We start from the raw sequence: 17,169 nt of genomic DNA, 5'->3' as shown, positions 1-17,169 counted from the left end.
CGTCTTGGGGACTTCTGTTCAGGCGGTTTTGGGTTTAGGGCACATGCGCTCAGGCAGGAATCGGGGCCGCGTCTCCGGCTGAGGGCCCCGGCCCGAGTTGTCCGGGCAGCTCGTGGGTTCCGCTCACAGGCCCCCGCCCCCGCCAGGCGTGCACCGGCCGCCCCACTGAGTTAGGAAGGGTCCGCCCCGCACCGTAGATTACTTTTATTTTCCTTGATGACACCTCGCTAGGAAGAAAGCCGTCCCTGGGGTCTCTTAAAAGACAGCTCCTGTGAAAGATGAGAGGAGTTAAGCAAAACGCCGGTAGCTGCTCCGAGTGGGAGGCGGGCTGGGGGCCGTGTGCCCAGAGGGTGCAGGCCCTCCTGTCGGGCCCCTTTGAGGGGCACAGGTGAGACTCAGGGGCCTGGGGTCTTTGGGAGAAGGAGGGCGGGCGCAGCAGGACTGGGAGAGGGGCAGCTGGGCGGGGCGGCGGGGGGCTGCCTGCAGGCCTGGTGGGCAGCTTCTTTCAGCCCTGAGTTGGCCCTGCTCTGACCTCCAGCCCCTTTCACCGGGAAGGCGGGCGGGGTGGGGGGGCTGACGGAGGCCTGGGCCATCTGGAACCAGGGCCGCCTGGACCCAGGCCCGTCTGTGTCACCTGTGCTGGGTGCCTTGAATGCGTTCGCTCCTCAGGGCTATACACGAGGGCGTCTGGTGGTCATGTCATCCCATGTTAGAGATGGGGAAATCGAGGCACAGAGAGGCTAAGTCACCACGTGTGGGTCACACAGCCTGTGAGTGGCGGACCCCAGCATGTGCCGTCCCGCCCCAGCTGCTGAGTTGGGGACTTGGGGCGGCAGAGGGTGGGGGAAGGGGATGCCCTCAGTGCGGGGTGTGGAGGGGGGCCGGGGTCCCGTGTCTGCCTGGGGCCTCTGTCGCCTGGCCTGTACTGGCAGAGCTGCCAGTGGCTGGACATGGTGGCCCCAGCCCCGGGGGCCCCTGCTTGGCTGGGGGGGAATGACCTGTGGCCGTGTAGCCGCATTTAGGGTGGGGCGGGTGGCAGGACAGCTCTGAGGACCCGCACCGCCTCTCCTCCCTTCCCCTCCCCTCCCCACGCCTCCCGCCCCTGCCCTCTCCGCCCCTCCCCTCCCCAGGGCTGCCCAGAAGCTCAGCCTGGCCTCCAAGCGCAAGAAGCCCCGCCCGCCGCCGGCCCCCGCCGCCCGAGGAGCCGCCACCTACCCCACGGACTTCAGTGGGGCCCTGCAGCTGTGGCCGCCGCCCGTGCCCCCCTGCCTGCTCAGGGCCGCCTCCAAGGCCAAGCACAACCCCAGCAGTGTCGGAAAGGTAGGCCCTGCCCTGACTTGGGGGTGACCCTGGGGGGTGGCACGAGGCTGGGGTGTCTGGGCAGCTGCGGGATGGGGTGCGGGAGGTGGAGGGGATGCTTCCTTCTCCTGGGCTGGACCAGGCTGGTGAGTGTACAGATGGGGCGACAGAGGCCCAGGCCCACGGTGACGGCTCCAGGTGGTGGCAGGGAGCCTGGCAGACTGTGGTGGGCCTACAGGGAGTGGGTGGGAGGGTCCCAGGGGCACGGGCTGGTCTCAGTGTGGGGCGGGACGGCCAGGGCTTCCCGGGACTCAGGGGTGGGGTCTGGCCCCAAGAGCCCCCTTGCCTCGTCTTTGTTGGTGTGCTGCCCTCAGGGGATCCAGGGGGCAGGGGTGGGACCCCTCAGCTATCCAGAGTCCCGGCAAAGCCCAGCCGCAGCCTGACCTGAGAAGTGGGGGAGCGGTTGAGTCAGGATGCTCCCAGCTTCAGGTGGGGACGCAGGCCCCGAGTGGAGAAGGCCTCGCCCAGGCACAGGCTGGCTGCTCCTGGCTCCTGTGGCCTTTGGCTGGGACGGTTTCTGTCCCGGTCCCATCTGGGTTGCCCGTGACGGCCCCCCAGGTCTGGGTCGGGGCTGCCTGTGCGGCTCTGCGTGCGTACATTAGTGGGGGATTCTGTGCCTCTGGAGGCACAGCAGGGTGGGGCCTGTCACCAGGGCCACACGGCTCTGGGGTGAGCACAGGACCCCAACCCTGAGCGTGCACCCCATCGCGTTTCCCTGGCCTTCTGCCCGCTCTGCCCCTCCCCGAGAGTGGCGGCTGCCCACCGGGCACTGGGTCCGGCCTTTCCAGTGCCCAGAGGCCCAACCCCTGCAGAGCTGGGGAGGCGGGTTCCACGCACCCCTGGACTCAGTCTGTCCTGCCGCCTAGGACACGCCCCAGGGGGCTTCTGCTCCTAGTGATGGCTCTGCAGAGGGGTCTGATGCATCTGCAGGGGTCACCCTGCCCGGGCCCGAGCTGCTCCCCAGGCCCCCACCCCACCCTCCCCCTGGCCCTCCTGCTGTAGCCTCTGTGCTCGGCCTCCCGGAGGTCAGTCCCCGTGTCCAGACGTCCAGGAAGCCTTCCCTCACCCCATCACCACCACGCCCTGAGACGGAGGTAGACGTGTCCCCCCGGGAGCTTGCTGAAGTGGGGAATCTGGGCCCTGCTTGGGCGGTGGGAGTGCCGGGGCCAGAGGAAGGACACCGCGAGCTGGCCGTGGGGAGGGGGCTCTAAGCAGCTCTGGGCCTGGTCACTCGGCCCGTCTGGGGTGGGGGCTGGGTGGCTGGAGGGTTGGGGAGGCTCGTGGTGCGGACCCTGCTTTCTTACCGCCGCCGTGTTACTTGGGGCTCCAGCAGGCCTCCCCGTCCCCCTGGGGCCAGGCCCCCCACCCAAGTATTCCAGGGCGGGGGCTCCTCCCCTCTCTCCGGCAGACCACCGCTGTGCCCTGGTCCCCTGCGGCAGGGAGCCCGTGGCCGCCCGTCCTGGTCCTCTCACCGTGCCCCCCAGAGCCCCCTCCCCAGCTCCCTGGATGTTATTTGCATGAAGAGCACATAGTTAGAAATGCCTTCTGAAAGACATTTAATATTGTCAGAGGAAAGAAAGTTAGATTACCCTCGATTCCTGACATTAATGTACCACTTAAGGTAATTCATCATCCTGCGGTATTAAAGAAGACAGCCCCTCCCCCCAGGGCTGCCTGGGCCGTCTCTTAGGAGTGGAAGCCCCTTTTTATGCAAAATGTATTTTTTCCCTACCTAGCTGCTATTCAGCGGGGCTTTGCAATATCTGAACATTTAGGGGGGAGACGTGCTTGTGTGGCGCAAAGACCCTGTCATTTCCCCGCGGTAATGAAAGGATTCTCGCAGACAGTGACCCAGGCATTTTGCTGGGACGGTGGCGCGTGGCGTGGGGCTGGCGCATGCGATGTCCCCTCCCCGCCGGGAACGCTCTCCAATCCGCAGAACCCATTTGGCTCCTGAAGCGGCCAGGAGTTCACGCTGAAAAAAAATTGCCCAAAATTACTGGGAAATGCACGTTTTCATCTGCTTGGCAGTGGCGTTTGGAAATGAAATAGTTTTGTTCATGTCGTCGGGGAATAAGAGAATCGATTCTCGGCTAATGGAGCCCAGGTTCGGAGGAGCTCAATAGAAAAGTATGTCTTTCCGCGTCTCCCCGGAGGACCCCCTCTCCTTACGGCGGCGCGAGTTTGCATGTCAATTTGCCACATGCCGAAGGGACGGAGATGGTGCCTCGTGCGAACTACCCACGGTAAACCAATTTCGCCGGAGTTATGTATCTGTCAGTTACAATTAAACCCGTGAAAAATATTGGCTCTGAGATGAGGCTGGTAATTTGATTTACACTGTACTGGAGAAATCGGAGATTTCACCGGAGAGCGGAGGGTGGTGTCCTCCAGCGGAAACCGGAGTCTGGTGCCTTCTCCTGGGAGGGCCCCCCCCAGGGTGGCTTGCCCTGTCAGCACTCGGGCCCCCTTGGCCACACCCAAGATGTGCAGCCCAGGGTGATTGTTCTCCACGCGGGTTTGGGGGTGTTTGCAGTGTCACTTGTTCTGGGCTCCTGCATCTTGGTTCCTGGCTTCCCTCCCCTCTGAGCTTTCTGTTCCCTTGAGGGCCTTGGGGCTGGTAGTCCAGCCCCAGGAGCTGGCATGAACGTGGGTAGGGAGCACGGGCAAGCCTTGTATCTGCTTTTGTGTTTGGGGGACTCACAGTGGCAGAGGCTGCCTGGTGGCCTGTTGGGCCCTGAGCTGAGCCGAGCCCTGTCCAGCTCTGCTCTGTCCCCACCCCGGGCCCCCACCCCAGCCTTTGTCTCTCCACCATCTCCCCTGGCCTGGGGATTCAGGATTCCCGTCTCCTCTGGGATCATCCCGCCCTCTTCGTTCCGGGTTCTGTGCCAGTGGGATTGCCTCTGGCGTCCTGCTGACCCGGAGTCCTGCCACAGGTGTCCAAGGGGTTTGAGTCTCCCCAGGTGTCCTTGGGGTTCCGAGCGGCTCTGGGGTCAGAAGCACCAGATCCCGTTTCTCCCCGAGGGCGCCGCAGGCGTCAGGCCCGTCCCCCTCCGCGTGTTTGTCCTTCCTTCACTCCACACACTCCTGCCCACCCACCGCCTGAGGTGCAGACACGGGAGGATGTGCCCAGGGCTCTGAAGGCCTCTGGCTTGGGGCTGGGAGCTGGGGGAAAGGGCTCCCTGGAGGAGGTGAGGCTGGACAGACACGTGGGGGGCCGGGGTGCGGGGCACTTGTCCCTCCCCTCAGCAGGGAGGCAGCTGCTCGTGCGGCCCGCGCGCCCCTCGCCTGCCTGGCCGCGGCGCACGGCTGTCTTTCCTCGGGCCTGCCCGAGGTCGGGAGCTGGGGGGTGGGGGAGGCCCCGGCTGTGAGGCAGCCCCTGTCCTCCGCATCAGGGGTGGAGGACACGCCTTCGGAGGAGCGTGCGTGGGGCTCTGAGGGGACCCTGTGGGCGGGGCCGGGGCCTGTGCCTTCCTGTCTGGTTGGGCCGGGTCTTGCCGCCCCGATCTGCTTGCCCCTCTCTTTCCGCCCTCAGATTTGGGGTTTGGGATTTCAGGAGACCCCCTGGCAGGCTGTGTGACACGGGTGAGACAGTCGACCTCTCTGAGTGTGTTCCCTCCCCGTTCTGAAGCCTGTGCGGGCCCGGGGGTGGGTCGCCATGGCGGCTGGTCCAGCGGGGAGCTGGCGGGCCTGGGGTGGGCCTGTGTGGGGTGACCCTGCTCTCAGAGGCCTGTCTTTGGGTTCAGCTCCCTTGGTGCTGGCTCTGCCTCGGAGTCAGCGAGAGGGTGCGGAGGAGCCCCAGATCGAGGTGCGGTGCGCTCTGGGTCCCGTCCTCGTCCTTCTGTCTCTCTGCTCGCTGGGGCAGCTGGAGTCTGCTCCCTCTGTCCTGCCCTCCCTCCGCCCTGTGCCCCCCGCGCTGTGCTGACGCGCTCTGTTCCCGGCCAGCCTCTCCTCTCGCTGGCCCTCGTTTTCTCCCTGCATGGCTGACCTCATGTGGGAGGCGCTCTGGCCTGGAGCTGGGGTGCCGGCGCCGCGTTCCTGCGGCGGGGACCCCACGCCGGGGCCTGGCCCACTGTCCTGACTCGCGTGAAGCCCCTCCTGCCGTGTCCTTAGCAGCTGCTCAGATGCCCGCCCTGCCCACCTCCCCAGGTGAAGGTCATGCTGCGGATCTGGCCTGCGCAGGGGGCCCAGCGCTTGGCCGAGTCCTCGTCCTTCCTGAAGGTGGACCCGAGAAAGAAGCAGGTGACCCTCTATGACCCGGCCACGGGGCCCCCAGGCTGTGCGGGCCCCCGACACGCCACCACGGCTGCCGTTCCCAAGATGTTTGCCTTCGATGCCGTCTTCCCCCAGGACTCGGAGCAGGTGAGGGTGACAGTGGCGGCCTCGGGTGGGGGCGGGGCCTTCTCGTGCAGAGCCGGGGCTGGGCGGGGGTGGGGGTGGGGGGGAGGCCGGCTGTGTTTCCCCTTCCTCGCTGGCCTCCCAGCCCTCGTGGTGTGTCCACCCAGCTCCTGGCCTGGTTCTCAGGCCAAGTTTTTCAGAGCCCATGCCGCATGGAAGCTTTCCGAGTGGTGCTTTGTTTCCCAGAGATGCTCCTCCACGTGTCCCGTGTGTGCCGTGCGTGCGTGCAGCATGGTGTGTGCCCGGCGTGGCCGCAAGGGCACTGTGACTTCTGTGTGTGTGCGTGCACACTGCGTGTGCCTGTCAGCTGTGTCTGGCTGGTTCATGCTGTGAGTGTGTGTGTGTCCATGTCCGGTCCGTGTGTGTCTTGTGTCCACGTGGAGATTTTTGTGTCCTTGGTCTTGGGCGCCCTCCCGGCCACCTCGTGGACTCACTGTCTGTACGTAATGAGACAGAAGTGGCGGGAGGCCGGTGGCTGCCTGACTCTGTGCCTCTCCCCCAGGCCGAGGTCTGCTCGGGGACAGTGGCCGACGTGCTTCAGTCGGTGGTCAGTGGGGCCGATGGCTGCATTTTCTCCTTTGGCCACGTGAGCCTTGGTAAATGCCCCTTACCATCCCCTCTCTGCAGTCGCTGGGCGCCATTTCTGGGTGGGGTGGGGGGTGGGCATATCCCATATGGGCAGCAGGTGGGCACCTGGGGCGGGGGGCTGTGGAGAGGAAGCTGAAACCCTGTAGCCCTAGAAGGTAGAGCCGCGGAGTGGGTCGGAAGAGGCCCCCGGGGTCTCAGCGGCCCCAGGTTGGCCTGAGGGCCCCGGGCGGGGCCAGGGAAGCAGCTGCCGGGTCTGCTGGGCTCTGAGGGCTTGTCACGCTGGCCCCAGGCAAGTCGTACACCATGATCGGGAAGGACAGCTCGCCCCAGAGCCTGGGCATCGCGCCCTGCGCCATCTCCTGGCTCTTCAGGCTCATTGACGAGCGCAAGGAGAGGGTGGGCGCCCGCTTCTCCGTCCGCGTCTCGGCCGTGGAGGTGTGCGGCCGGGACCAGAGCCTGCGGGACCTGCTGGCCGAGGTGGCCTCCAGCAGCCTGCAGGACGCCCAGTCCCCGGGGGTGTACCTGCGGGAGGACCCCGTCTGCGGGGCGCAGGTACGCCGAGGCTGCCGCGCGGGGAGCAGGGCCGCGGGCTTGGGGGCCGCGTGGGGGTGGCGGCTCGGCCCCGAGCCACTCAGGCGCCCTCCCCGCTGTCCGTCTGTCTGCAGCTCCAGAACCAGAGCGAGCTGCGGGCGCCCACGGCTGAGAAGGCGGCCTTCTACCTGGACGCGGCACTGGCTGCGCGCAGTGCCAGCCAGGCCGGCGGTGGCGAGGACGCCCTGGGCGGCTCGCACATGCTCTTCACGCTGCACGTGTACCAGTACCGTGTGGAGAAGTGCGGCAGGGGCGGAAGTAGGTGGCCGTGGCGCCTGCGTGGTGTGGGTCCGGCCGCCCTCCCTCTCGGCAGGACTGTCCCGGGTGTGGGCTGCGGGGCAGGGTCTGGGTGCCCTGCGGCCGAGCCTTCACCCTCCTGCCCTGTGGTTTCAGTGTCTGGAGGCCGCAGCCGCCTGCACCTCATCGACTTCGGCAGCTGTGAGGGGGCACCTGGCAGGGGTGGGGAGGCCCCCGGGGGCCCGCCACATCTGTCCTTGTCGGCTTTGGGCAGCGTCATCTTGGCCCTGGTCAGTGGAGCCAAGCACGTGCCCTACAGGTGAGTGGTGGGCTCCTGGCCGGGGCCCTGGGGACCCAGCCCAGCCCAGCCCACGTCAGGCGTGTCCAGCTTGTCTGTGGTCCCTGAGCCCCTCAGTTCTTTGCTCCTCCATCACCTGACGGGCCTTGCTGCCCGAGGGCTGGGGGGGGGGTGGTCCTGGCGCCCAGGGCGTGGGGAACAGAGGTGGGGGTCAGCCCTGACCCCGAGGCTCCAGGCCTGGCCCTGGTCCAGCGAGAGGCCCTGCGGCAGCCCACGCGCCCAGCCTCCCACCCGGCATCCCTCCTGGGCCCTCAGCTCCTGCCCCCCGCCCCTCCCCGGCCCCCAGGGAGCACAGGCTCACCATGCTGCTGCGGGAGACCCTGGCCACCGCCAGCTGCCGCACCACCATGATCGCCCACGTCTCCGATGCGCCCGCCCGCCACGCCGAGACGCTCAGCACCGTGCAGCTGGCCGCCCACCTCCACCGCCTGCGCAGGAAGAAGGTCAAGGTTGGCTCCACCTCCCGCCTGCCCCTCCCTCTCCCCAGGGCCCCTGCCTGCATGGTGGGGGTGCCGGGGCCCCGCGTCCTGGGGTCACAGGGCTGTGCCCACACGGCCTTGCCCAGAGGCGGCGGGGCCCAGGCTCGAGGTCGCCCCAGGCAGAACCGGACCTGCTCGTGCCGGGGGCTGTGGTTGTCTGGCCTCTATCTGCCTGGCTCAGGGGTAGGTGTGTGCTCAGGGCAGCCTGGTGGGATGGCCGTTGCCTGTACCCCTCCCAGGCCTGGTCCAGCAGGGCACGCCCCAGGCAGCCCTCCGTCGGGCCGGAGGGTGGAGTTAGGGGCGCCCCGGGGTGCGCTGGGTCTGACTCCGGGGTTTGCACTTACGCGCCATGTGCTGAGGGCACGTGTTCTCACCCCCCTGTGACTCGGCTGAGCGCTTCCTTGGAAGTGGCTGAGGAGGTCCGGTTATGTTCGCGGCCTGAGACCTCTCGTGCCGGTCCAGTGCTTGATGGGACACGGTTGGTGGCTGCGCTGTCACTTCCTTCACTGGAGCGTGGTGTGTGCGGCTCGGGTGCGGGGGAAGGGGGGGCAGGCGGGGAGGCTGCTCAGGTGGGCCTGCTCTGTTCCCAGTACGCGTCCAGCTCCTCGGGTGGGGACAGCTCCTGCGAGGAAGGCCGTGCCCGCCGCCCCCCGCACCTGCGACCCTTCCACCCGCGCTCTGCAGCCCCAGACCCCGACCGCCTGGCCCCCAGCTCGCCCGGCGACCCCGACTACTCATCCAGCAGCGAGCAGTCCTGCGACACCGTCATCTACGTGGGGCCGGGGGGGGCGGCGCTGTCGGACCGCGAGCTCACGGACAGCGAGGGCCCCCCCGACTTTGTGCCCATCATCCCCGCACTGAGCCGCCGCCAGCCCTTCCGGGGCCCGCGTGACGCTGACCACTTCCGCTGCAGCACCTTCGCGGAGCTGCAGGAGCGGCTGGAGTGCATCCACGGCAGCGAGGGCCCCCCAGGAGGCCTGGGTGGCACCAGCGGAGCCCAGGCTAGCCCGGCCCGCGGGGGCAGGAAGCCCTCGCTGCCCGAGGCCACGGCCCCCAGGAAAGCCGTGGGCTCCCCACTGGCCGCCAGCACGCCTCGCGGCAGCCCCGGCCCAGATACCCACCGGGGTGCCCCAGAGCCCTCCAAGGCTGGTGGTGACCAGAGAGAGGACGGCAGTGCCAGACCCGAGCTGCCTGTGCCGGATAAGGCCACGGGGGGCAGAGGCAGGAGGCCGCTGCCCAGCCCGGCCCCCCCACTGCCTCGGCAGCTGGAAGCTGGCGGGGCCCCAGAGGAGCCTGGGGGAGCCGATGGTGTGGGTGTGGTACGGACACCCCCCGTGGGCATGAGCGGGCAGGAGGGCTGCCCCCGCCCCTCCGCACGCGGCCAGTGTCTGGAGCGGGGCCTGCTGACCACCACGGTGACCTTGCAGCAGCCCGTGGAGCTCAACGGCGAGGACGAGCTGGTGTTCACACTGGTGGAGGAGCTGTCCCTGGGGGGGCTGGCCGGCCCCGGGCGCCCCTCCAGCCTGGCCAGCCTCAGCAGCGACTGCTCCCTGCAGGCCCTGGCCTCGGGTTCGAGGCCCGTCAGCATCATCAGCAGCATTAACGACGAGTTCGACGCGTACACCTCGCAGGCGCCCGGTGGGGCTCCGAACGGGGCGGCCGAGGCTGGCGGCAGCCACGGCTCCTCCGTCAGCTCGTGGCTCAGCGAGGTCAGCGTGTGCACGGCCGACAGCCTCGGCCCCGCCCCGCGGCCTCCCTCGCGGGCCAGCCCAGACCCCTTGAGCCCCGGCTCGCCAGCGGGGCCTGAGCCTCTGGGCTCCCCGATCCTGGATGGCTCCTTGGAGGGCAGCAGCTTTCAGTTCTCAGAGCAGGACAGACCGGAGAGTCCCGGCCCCGCCCAGAGTCCTCGTCCCACGGAGGAGGCCACGGCAGCTGCCAGCCGACCTGGCCGGGAGCCCCACGCCGCGTCCCCACGGCGGGCCGCCCCAGCACCAACCATCCACTCCAGCCTTCCCCGCAGACCGAGGACTACCTCAGCGGCCGGTCGTGTGGGCTGCCCCCGCCTGGCCCCGGGCCCGCCTGGCCCCGGAGGCCTCTTCGAGGACCCTTGGCTTCTCCGGGCGGACGAATGTGGCCTGCTGCCCCTGGCCTCTGCCAGCAGGGCCCCCGGCCTGGCCCCGATGCTGGCTTGTGCCCGGAGGGTGGTGGACGGCTGTGAGGTGGGCAGGGCAGCCCACAGGCCAGAGGCCGTGGCTCAGATCCCACTGCTGCGGAGGGGAGCCACCACGCTGGGTGTGACCACGCCCTCCACATCGTTCGGGGACGCCTTGGCCGAGGTAGCGGCCTGCCTGGGCAGCCCAAAGGCCACTTCCAGCAGCAAGAAGAGTGTGGCCTCCAAAGGGGACCTCTGCCCGCGGCCTGGCGTGGGGGCGGCCCCCCCGGCCCCGCCGGTGCGCAAGTCCAGCCTGGAGCACAAGAACAGCCCGGCGCCGGCCCCTCCCCAGGCCGGGAGCCTGGCTTGGGCCGGGGCTGCCACCTGCCTCCGAGGGGAGGGGGAGGCCAGGCCTGGCGGCCGGGCCGACCACTCCATCCCCAGGGCCACATCCAGCCTGAAGGCCCGGGCTGGCAAGGCAGAGGCAGGGTGCCGTCCTGCCACTCACGGGTCTCTGGAGCGGTGCGAGGAGGGCCTGGCGCACGGCAGCAGCAAGGCCAGGGAAGGCCCCGGGAGGCCGGCCCGGGCCATGCCCAGGTTGGGTGTGCCGCCTGCCAGCCCCACGCCTGGGCCCGCTCCTGCCTGTAGGAGCAGCCCGGCCAAGGGCGTGGGGGCCCCCAAGCCCCCCACCAGCGGGGGCAAGGGCCGCAGCCCGGCGGCAGGCGGGTCCAGGGCTCTGGGTTCTTCGGTGAAGCCGCTGGCCCCTGTGGCGGGCAGGACCCCTGGGGGCCCAGTGACGGGCCCCAGGGTCGCCCCGCGAGCGGTGCCTTGCGTTGGGGCCAAGGCCAGCCGGGGCACCATCATGGGCACCAAGCAGGCGCTCCGGGCCGCCCACAGCCGTGTCAACGAGCTGGCGGCCGGCGGAGGCCACGGCCGAAGTGGCCCCTTGTGGGGCTCGGCCGACTCGGACAGCGGCAACGACAGCGGTGTGAACGTGTCCGAGGAGCGGCCGCCCGCGGGCCCGGTGCTGCCCTCCCCGTACAGCAAGGTGACGGCCCCGCGGCGGCCGCAGCGCTACAGCAGCGGCCACGGCAGCGACAACAGCAGCGTGCTGAGCGGGGAACTGCCGCCCGCCATGGGCCGCACGGCCCTCTTCTACCACAGCGGCGGCAGCAGCGGCTACGAGAGCATGATGCGCGACAGCGAGGCCACCGGCAGCGCCTCCTCGGCCCCTGACTCAATGAGCGACAGTGGGGCCGCATCCCCGGGCGCCCGCTCCCGCAGCCTCAAGTCCCCCAAGAAGAGGGCCACAGGTGGGTGTGGCCCAGCCCCTGCAGGGCCCCACCTTCGCGGATCCCAGTGTAGGCGGCCCTCGACGGTTTCACAGACGTGCCTGGGGCTGTTCAGGCTGTAGGTGTGTGCAGCCACTACCGTTTGTAGACGCACCCAGCGTGTGCCCTTCTCCGGTCCCTACGCTGCCTCTGAGGCTGGTCCCCATGCCCTCAGAGCGGGCTGGCAGGGGTGGGCCACACGGGGCACCCTGCTGAGGCGGGGGGAGCCGGGAGAGGACTTGGGTCTGGGGCTCCAAGCCTGGTGTTCCCCCCCGGGGCTGGTGCCCAGCTGCCTGGGAGCCCCCTGCTGTGCTGTTCCTGCCTCCAGCCCCTGGCCCTTCTGTCTCTGGGGACCTGGGTAGTGTGGGCCTGTTTCTTATGCTGGGTGTGGCTGGGGGGTTTGGCCACTGGCTGCTGTCCTCCGGGAGGGCGGGGGAGGCACGCCCTGGCTGAAGGTGGGCTGGGAAAGCAGGAGGCCGGCGTGGGGAGCAGGGAGGGGTGTGCTGGGAGATGTGGCTGGTGCCACAAGCATGGGCCTGGCTTGGGAGCCTGTCCGGAGGCGGTGCGGTAGAGACGGTTGCGATTAGGAAGCAGCATGGCCCCTTAGGCTGTCGGAGGGCTGCCTCCAGGGCTGGCGGGTGTGACCCTGAGGCTGCTGTCCAGCAGGGAGGGTGTGGCCGTCCCAGGCCGGCTGGGGAGGGGCTGGGGGACAGGAGCCCATCTCTCCCACCGGGCAGGCAGGGGCAGCCGGGTTTCCGGCCGGCGTAGGCTGAGCATTTCAGGACTGGGAGGGCCCCCGTGGGCTCTGCCTGTCAGAACCGCAGCCAGGCGCCCCTCTCGGTCTTGGGCTGAGGGCTGGGGTCCGGCCTCTGCTCACCCAGCGCCCGGCTCTCTGTTGCAGGTCTGCAGCGGCGACGGCTGATCCCGGCCCCGCTGCCCGATGCTGCTGCCCTGGGCCGCAAGCCCAGCCTCCCCGGCCAGTGGGTGGACCTGCCACTGCCCCTGGCTGGCTCGCTGAAGGAACCCTTTGAGATCAAGGTGTACGAGATTGATGACGTGGAGCGCCTGCAGCGGCACTGCCTGCCCCCGAGGGAGGACCCGGCCGAGGTCGGGGCTGGGGCAGTCCGGGGGCAGGCGGTCCTGGGAGGGCGGAGTGGGCCCCTGGGGTGTGGCAGGGCAGCTCACTGACCTCATCTTGCCCTCTTGTCCACAGCCCTCCCAGAATGCGGAGAAGGTAGGAAAGGCCCCGCTCGCCCCTGAACCCCTGGCATCTCCCGATGGCCCTTGTGGGCCGAGTGGGGGGCTAGAGGGGTCCTGAGGCCACCGCTCTCATGCCCTGGAGTTACGCCGGGGTGTGGGCGTGCTTCCCACCGCCGTGCTCGCTCGTCCTGGGCCCGGGTTCCAGACAGGCACGGGCTGCTTTGGGAGCACGAGGCGTGAGCTCCCTCGGGCAGGAGGGGCCCAGGTCCTACCCCCTGCCTGCCTTTGAGGCCCTGCTGTTTGCCTGCTCGGGCCCGGGGGGTGGAGCGAGGCTCACAGAACCCCTGGGAGCAGGCCGTCCTCCGTACCTGAGCCCACCCGCCGCCGTCCCCGCCGCCCAGGGCCCAGTGTGCGTCAGTGCGAAGTTGCGGCTGGCCGAGCGTCGGCAGCAGCGGCTGCAGGAGGTGTGGGCCAAGCGTGAGGCGCTCCGCGAGGAGCTGGCTGAGACCCAGGGCCGGCTGATGGTGGAGCCCGGCCGCTGGCTGGAGCAGTGTGAGTCTCCCCGCTCATCCCCCCACACCCTGGGAGGCGCAGGTGCAGGACCCCAGGCTCTGCACCCCACCTGCACCCCCAGTCCAGCCACTTCACCCCATCCCAGGTGGGGACCCAGAGGCTGGGAGGGAGAGAAGCATTTCCTGGGCCTTGCGGGGACCCCGGCCTGACCAGCGGTCTGCCGTCCATCCCTAGTCGAGGTGGACCCGGAGCTGGAGCCCGAGTCGGCCGAGTACCTGGCGGCCCTGGAGCGCGCCACGGCCGCCCTGGAGCAGTGCGTGAACCTGTGCAAGGCCCGCGTCATGATGGTCACCTGCTTCGACATCAGCGTCGCCGCCGCCACCGCTGCCCCGGGGCCGCAGGAGGTGGACGTCTGAGGCTGGGCACTGGGACACGGGGGAGGGGGTGGGGGTGTCGGGGGCTCGAGGACGGGACGTGGGACGGAGCGAGGATGTGGCGGGGGTTGGAGGGACGAGGATGCGGAGGGTCCAGTGGGGACCCGCGGGTCTTGGAGGCGATGGAGCGTGAGGCAGGGGAGGGGCCGGCCGAGCACGTGGACGGAGGAGCGAGTGAGCAGGACACGGGAAGACTATCGCCCCCAGACAGCAACGCAAGTGCCTTTAACCTTGGACTGGATTTCTCTCCTTTTCGCGTTTGGTGCTAAGGACTCGAGACACCAGCAGACGGTGCGCTGGGGCCGCCGGCCCGACTGATCTGATCGCGCCTTCTTTACAGCCAGGCAGTTCCATGTAGCAAGACAGCCCCAGGCTCGCCGGGCTCCGGGTTAGGATTCAGGGTTGCTTTTCTTTCCTAGCTGTTTCCTCTCAGCAGAGCCCGCCTTGGTGGTCTCCAGACCTCGGCCTGCGTGTGTTCTCTGCGCAGATCGAGCCGGTGGGGTCTTCCAGGCGGGGATGGCCGACCCTCCTCTCCCCAGGACCTGCTCTGTTCTGAGGTCACCGGGAGGGCGGCGCCCAAGTGTTGAGCTGAAGGCACCTGGCGCCTTCTTCCACGGCAGGAATTCTTACCAAAACCACAAGCAAAAAACAAACCAACACACACAAAAATGGGAGGGGGAGGGGGAGGGTTTTGTAAAGGTTCTGTTAGGTTCGTATTTTTATATCGTTTTGCCTATAACTGAGGTATTTGCAGTTGGAATTTGAAGACAAATGGTCTATGTTTTTATGGTTTTCTATGGAAGGTGTCACTCCGGCCGGGCTCTTTCTGGGGGTCCCCAAGCAGGGCGGGGGTCCTCAGAGCCACTTCTTGCCAAATGTAGACCAGGGGTGAGCCCGCCGGCGAGCGGGGCGCTCCCGTCACTGCGGGTTCTGTTTTCTGGTCGTCGTGTTTTCTAGGGTTGCCCAAACGTTTGTACAAATGTGGAGATAATATCTTGCTACAGCTTTTATTTGTGAATAAAAGATGCAGCCACTGTTCACGCGGCTCCTGAGTTCACTGGGCGTGCAGTCCTCTGAGGGTCCTGGGGCGAGGGCGCTGCGGAACGTTGGAGGGATGCGTCCACGGGGTCAGAGGGCTTCGGGGTCAGCAGGGGACCCTCCCTCTGCCCACAAACCCTACAGCATCCCCATGCAGGGACCAGCGTTGTAGGCGAGAAGGCACTGGCCGGGAGGAGGTCCTCCTGCAGGCTGGGATGCAAGCCCCCATCTCCTCTCTGTCCCCCTCCCCAGCCACTCCGTCTCGAGTTGCCCGGCTCTCGGGGTCCTGAGGCAGGGAGCCAGGGGCAGGGGCTGGGCTGATGGGAAGCAGCATTTTCTGGTGGGCTCCTGGCCCCTTTCCCAGAGCTTATGTTAGCTGGGGAAATCCTGGCAGCGGCCATGGTGACCCCGCGGGAGACCCCACCTGCCTTTCCAGGAGGCAGACGAGCAGACACTCCACGGGCACGTCAAGGTTCAGGACCCCCTGAGCTGGAGGGGGTCCCCACCCAGCACAGCCACCCTCCCCACCGCCCCTCTCTGCTGTGCTCAGGCCGCCCTACCCAATGGCCCTGGCTGCTCCCTGACTGCCGCCCCCGCCCCATCTGGGTGTCCCCACCGCAGGCAGCCACGCGGGCACCTCGAGGCCCCTCCCAGCCAGCCGGGCCTCTCGCAAACCCCTACGTACGCCTGGAACTTCTCCTCCGGGCGGCGAGTGTCGGGGCCCCTGCTTGGTGGCCTGGCTGCCCGGGGCTGCATCCACCCGGCACGTCACACCCGTCTCCTGGCCTCGATGGGGCCCCTTGGGGGCGTGGTGGGGTCTGAGTCATGGCTGCACCCCCTCGTCGGGCACAGGGCTGAACCCCAGTGGGGCCCCGGCGGCACATGCTGGATGAATGAACGAGCAAACAAGTGAACGAGGCCTCGCCTCAAGGAGTGTCCCTCTGGGATAGAGCAGCGCCAAGACCGAGAGCACTTAACAGCTTGCAAGCTGCTTCCCTGAACCCTCCCCGGGCCGGTGCTTTGTGTGGCCGTGTGGCCCCCGAGCCCCGCCCCGGGGTCGCCTCCTTGCTCGCTGCTGTCGATGGCATTTGGGGCCCCTGGGATCGGGGTTGCACGTCGGCCGAGAGGCACCGGGACCCTGGACCCCCCACCCCACCCTGCAGGCTCTCCCTCTCTGTTCTGAGGCCAGCCTGATGCCTCCCAAGGGGGGTTCTGGGGGGTTGGGACAGGTGTGGTGGGACTTGGGGGGGGATGGGGAGATACATCCTTTCAGGACCTGTTGTCTGAAGGGAGGGGCTGAGAAGACCCCCTGGTCTGTGGATCCGGTGATCCAGGGTCTGACCTTCCTGTGTGGAGGTGCTGGCCCGGTGGCCCTTCCATCCTGAGGGACCAGGGCGCGGCTGGGGTCTGGGTGGGTCAGGGCTCCATGCTCAGGGACCAGGGCTGGCCTGTGAGCCCGGGATCCATTCTGAGGGCTGTGCTCTTGCTCCCAGCATGCCCTGCAGCATCTCACCTGGGCTGTGTGGGGGATGGGATGGTGCGTGGGGCACGCTGGGTGGGTCCCTTTCTTCTGCGCAGAAACCCCTGCTCCCCTACCTGACCCCCAGTCACTGAGGGGCCCAGAGCCTGCTTCTCACCGAGGAGGCCCCTCCTGCCCTTGATCCTCCTGGGCCCCCGCCCCAGCACCTGTCCTGGGTGGACTGGTCTCTGTGGAGCGGGCCCAGCCTGGGGCAGTTGACCTTTGGGGCCAGCGGAGCCCTCTTCCCACAGGCCAGGGTAGGCTCGGGAGGGCAGCGCCTGCTCTGTTGGACGGGAGCCCCTGTCCTGGGGCTAGCCTGGGAGCCTGGGCGGCCTTTCATCAGGACCATCAAAGCCCTCGGCCCTGTCATTACAGGCTGGGAAGCCAGCAGGGGAGCAGCTGTGAGGACGAGAATGCCCATTTTACGGATGGGGAAGCTGCAGCGGCGTGGGACCCAGCTCCTTGAGCAAAGCCCGGGCTGCCCCCTGTCATGCTGCGGGCAGGGGTCTGTGGGCGTCCTTCTCATTCAACATCTGCGGAAGCCGACACCCAGAGTGGGCAGGTCCCTCCTCCTGGGAGGGGAGGAGGAGGGGCGCTCCCGGTGGAGGCCCGGGATCAGCCGGGTCTGGGGTGGAAGCAGAGGGCGAGGGCGAGGGCGGGGCTTCCTGGGCCGCTCGGGACAGGGGAGTGAGCCCACCCAGGTGAGGTCCTTTGCGGCCTCTGAGGTGCCCGCCTGACTCACTCTGTGAGTTCAGAGTTCAGGCCTGCTCCGCCCGCCCCCCGCCCCAGCCCTGGGCACCAGGAGGCCACGAGGGGAGGTGGGGCTGGGGGGGGGTGTCGGGCTGGGCTGGGTGGCCAGGGGCGGGGGGCTTACCAGGCCCAGCGGTGGCTGGGAACAGGCCTGAGCCAGGGAGGGTGGGCGGAATGGCGGGGCGGGAACTGAGCACCTGGCCCGCGGCCCCCGGGGGAGAT

General features: G+C 68.4%; 1 protein-coding gene across 2 annotated transcripts in view; it reads left to right on the top strand.

Annotated features, from left to right (window-relative positions):
* Nucleotides 1-14,598, top strand: part of KIF26A (kinesin family member 26A) — a gene marked incomplete at its 5' end in the record, with an annotated part of 39,247 nt that extends 24,649 nt beyond the window's left edge. Inside the window, 12 exons of one of the 2 annotated variants that reach the window (XM_082649446.1) lie at nt 1,131-1,320; nt 5,509-5,721; nt 6,260-6,353; nt 6,635-6,897; nt 7,011-7,194; nt 7,330-7,492; nt 7,818-7,980; nt 8,601-11,475; nt 12,395-12,600; nt 12,707-12,727; nt 13,095-13,245; nt 13,441-14,598. In XM_082649446.1, the coding sequence (XP_082505572.1) occupies nt 1,131-1,320; nt 5,509-5,721; nt 6,260-6,353; nt 6,635-6,897; nt 7,011-7,194; nt 7,330-7,492; nt 7,818-7,980; nt 8,601-11,475; nt 12,395-12,600; nt 12,707-12,727; nt 13,095-13,245; nt 13,441-13,622 (4,705 nt within the window). In that variant the 3' untranslated portion in view covers nt 13,623-14,598. The remainder of the gene's footprint in view (nt 1-1,130; nt 1,321-5,508; nt 5,722-6,259; nt 6,354-6,634; nt 6,898-7,010; nt 7,195-7,329; nt 7,493-7,817; nt 7,981-8,600; nt 11,476-12,394; nt 12,601-12,706; nt 12,728-13,094; nt 13,246-13,440) is intronic. The other variant, XM_082649447.1, reaches the window with a different exon arrangement.
* Nucleotides 14,599-17,169: the final 2,571 nt, after the last annotated feature.

Source organism: Grampus griseus (genome assembly GCF_964374135.1).
Source record: "Grampus griseus genome assembly, chromosome: 2".
In the NCBI taxonomy this organism is placed as follows: Eukaryota; Metazoa; Chordata; class Mammalia; order Artiodactyla; family Delphinidae; genus Grampus; species Grampus griseus.
Note: the sequence above shows the minus strand (reverse complement) of the source record. Positions and strands in the feature narration are given on the sequence as shown.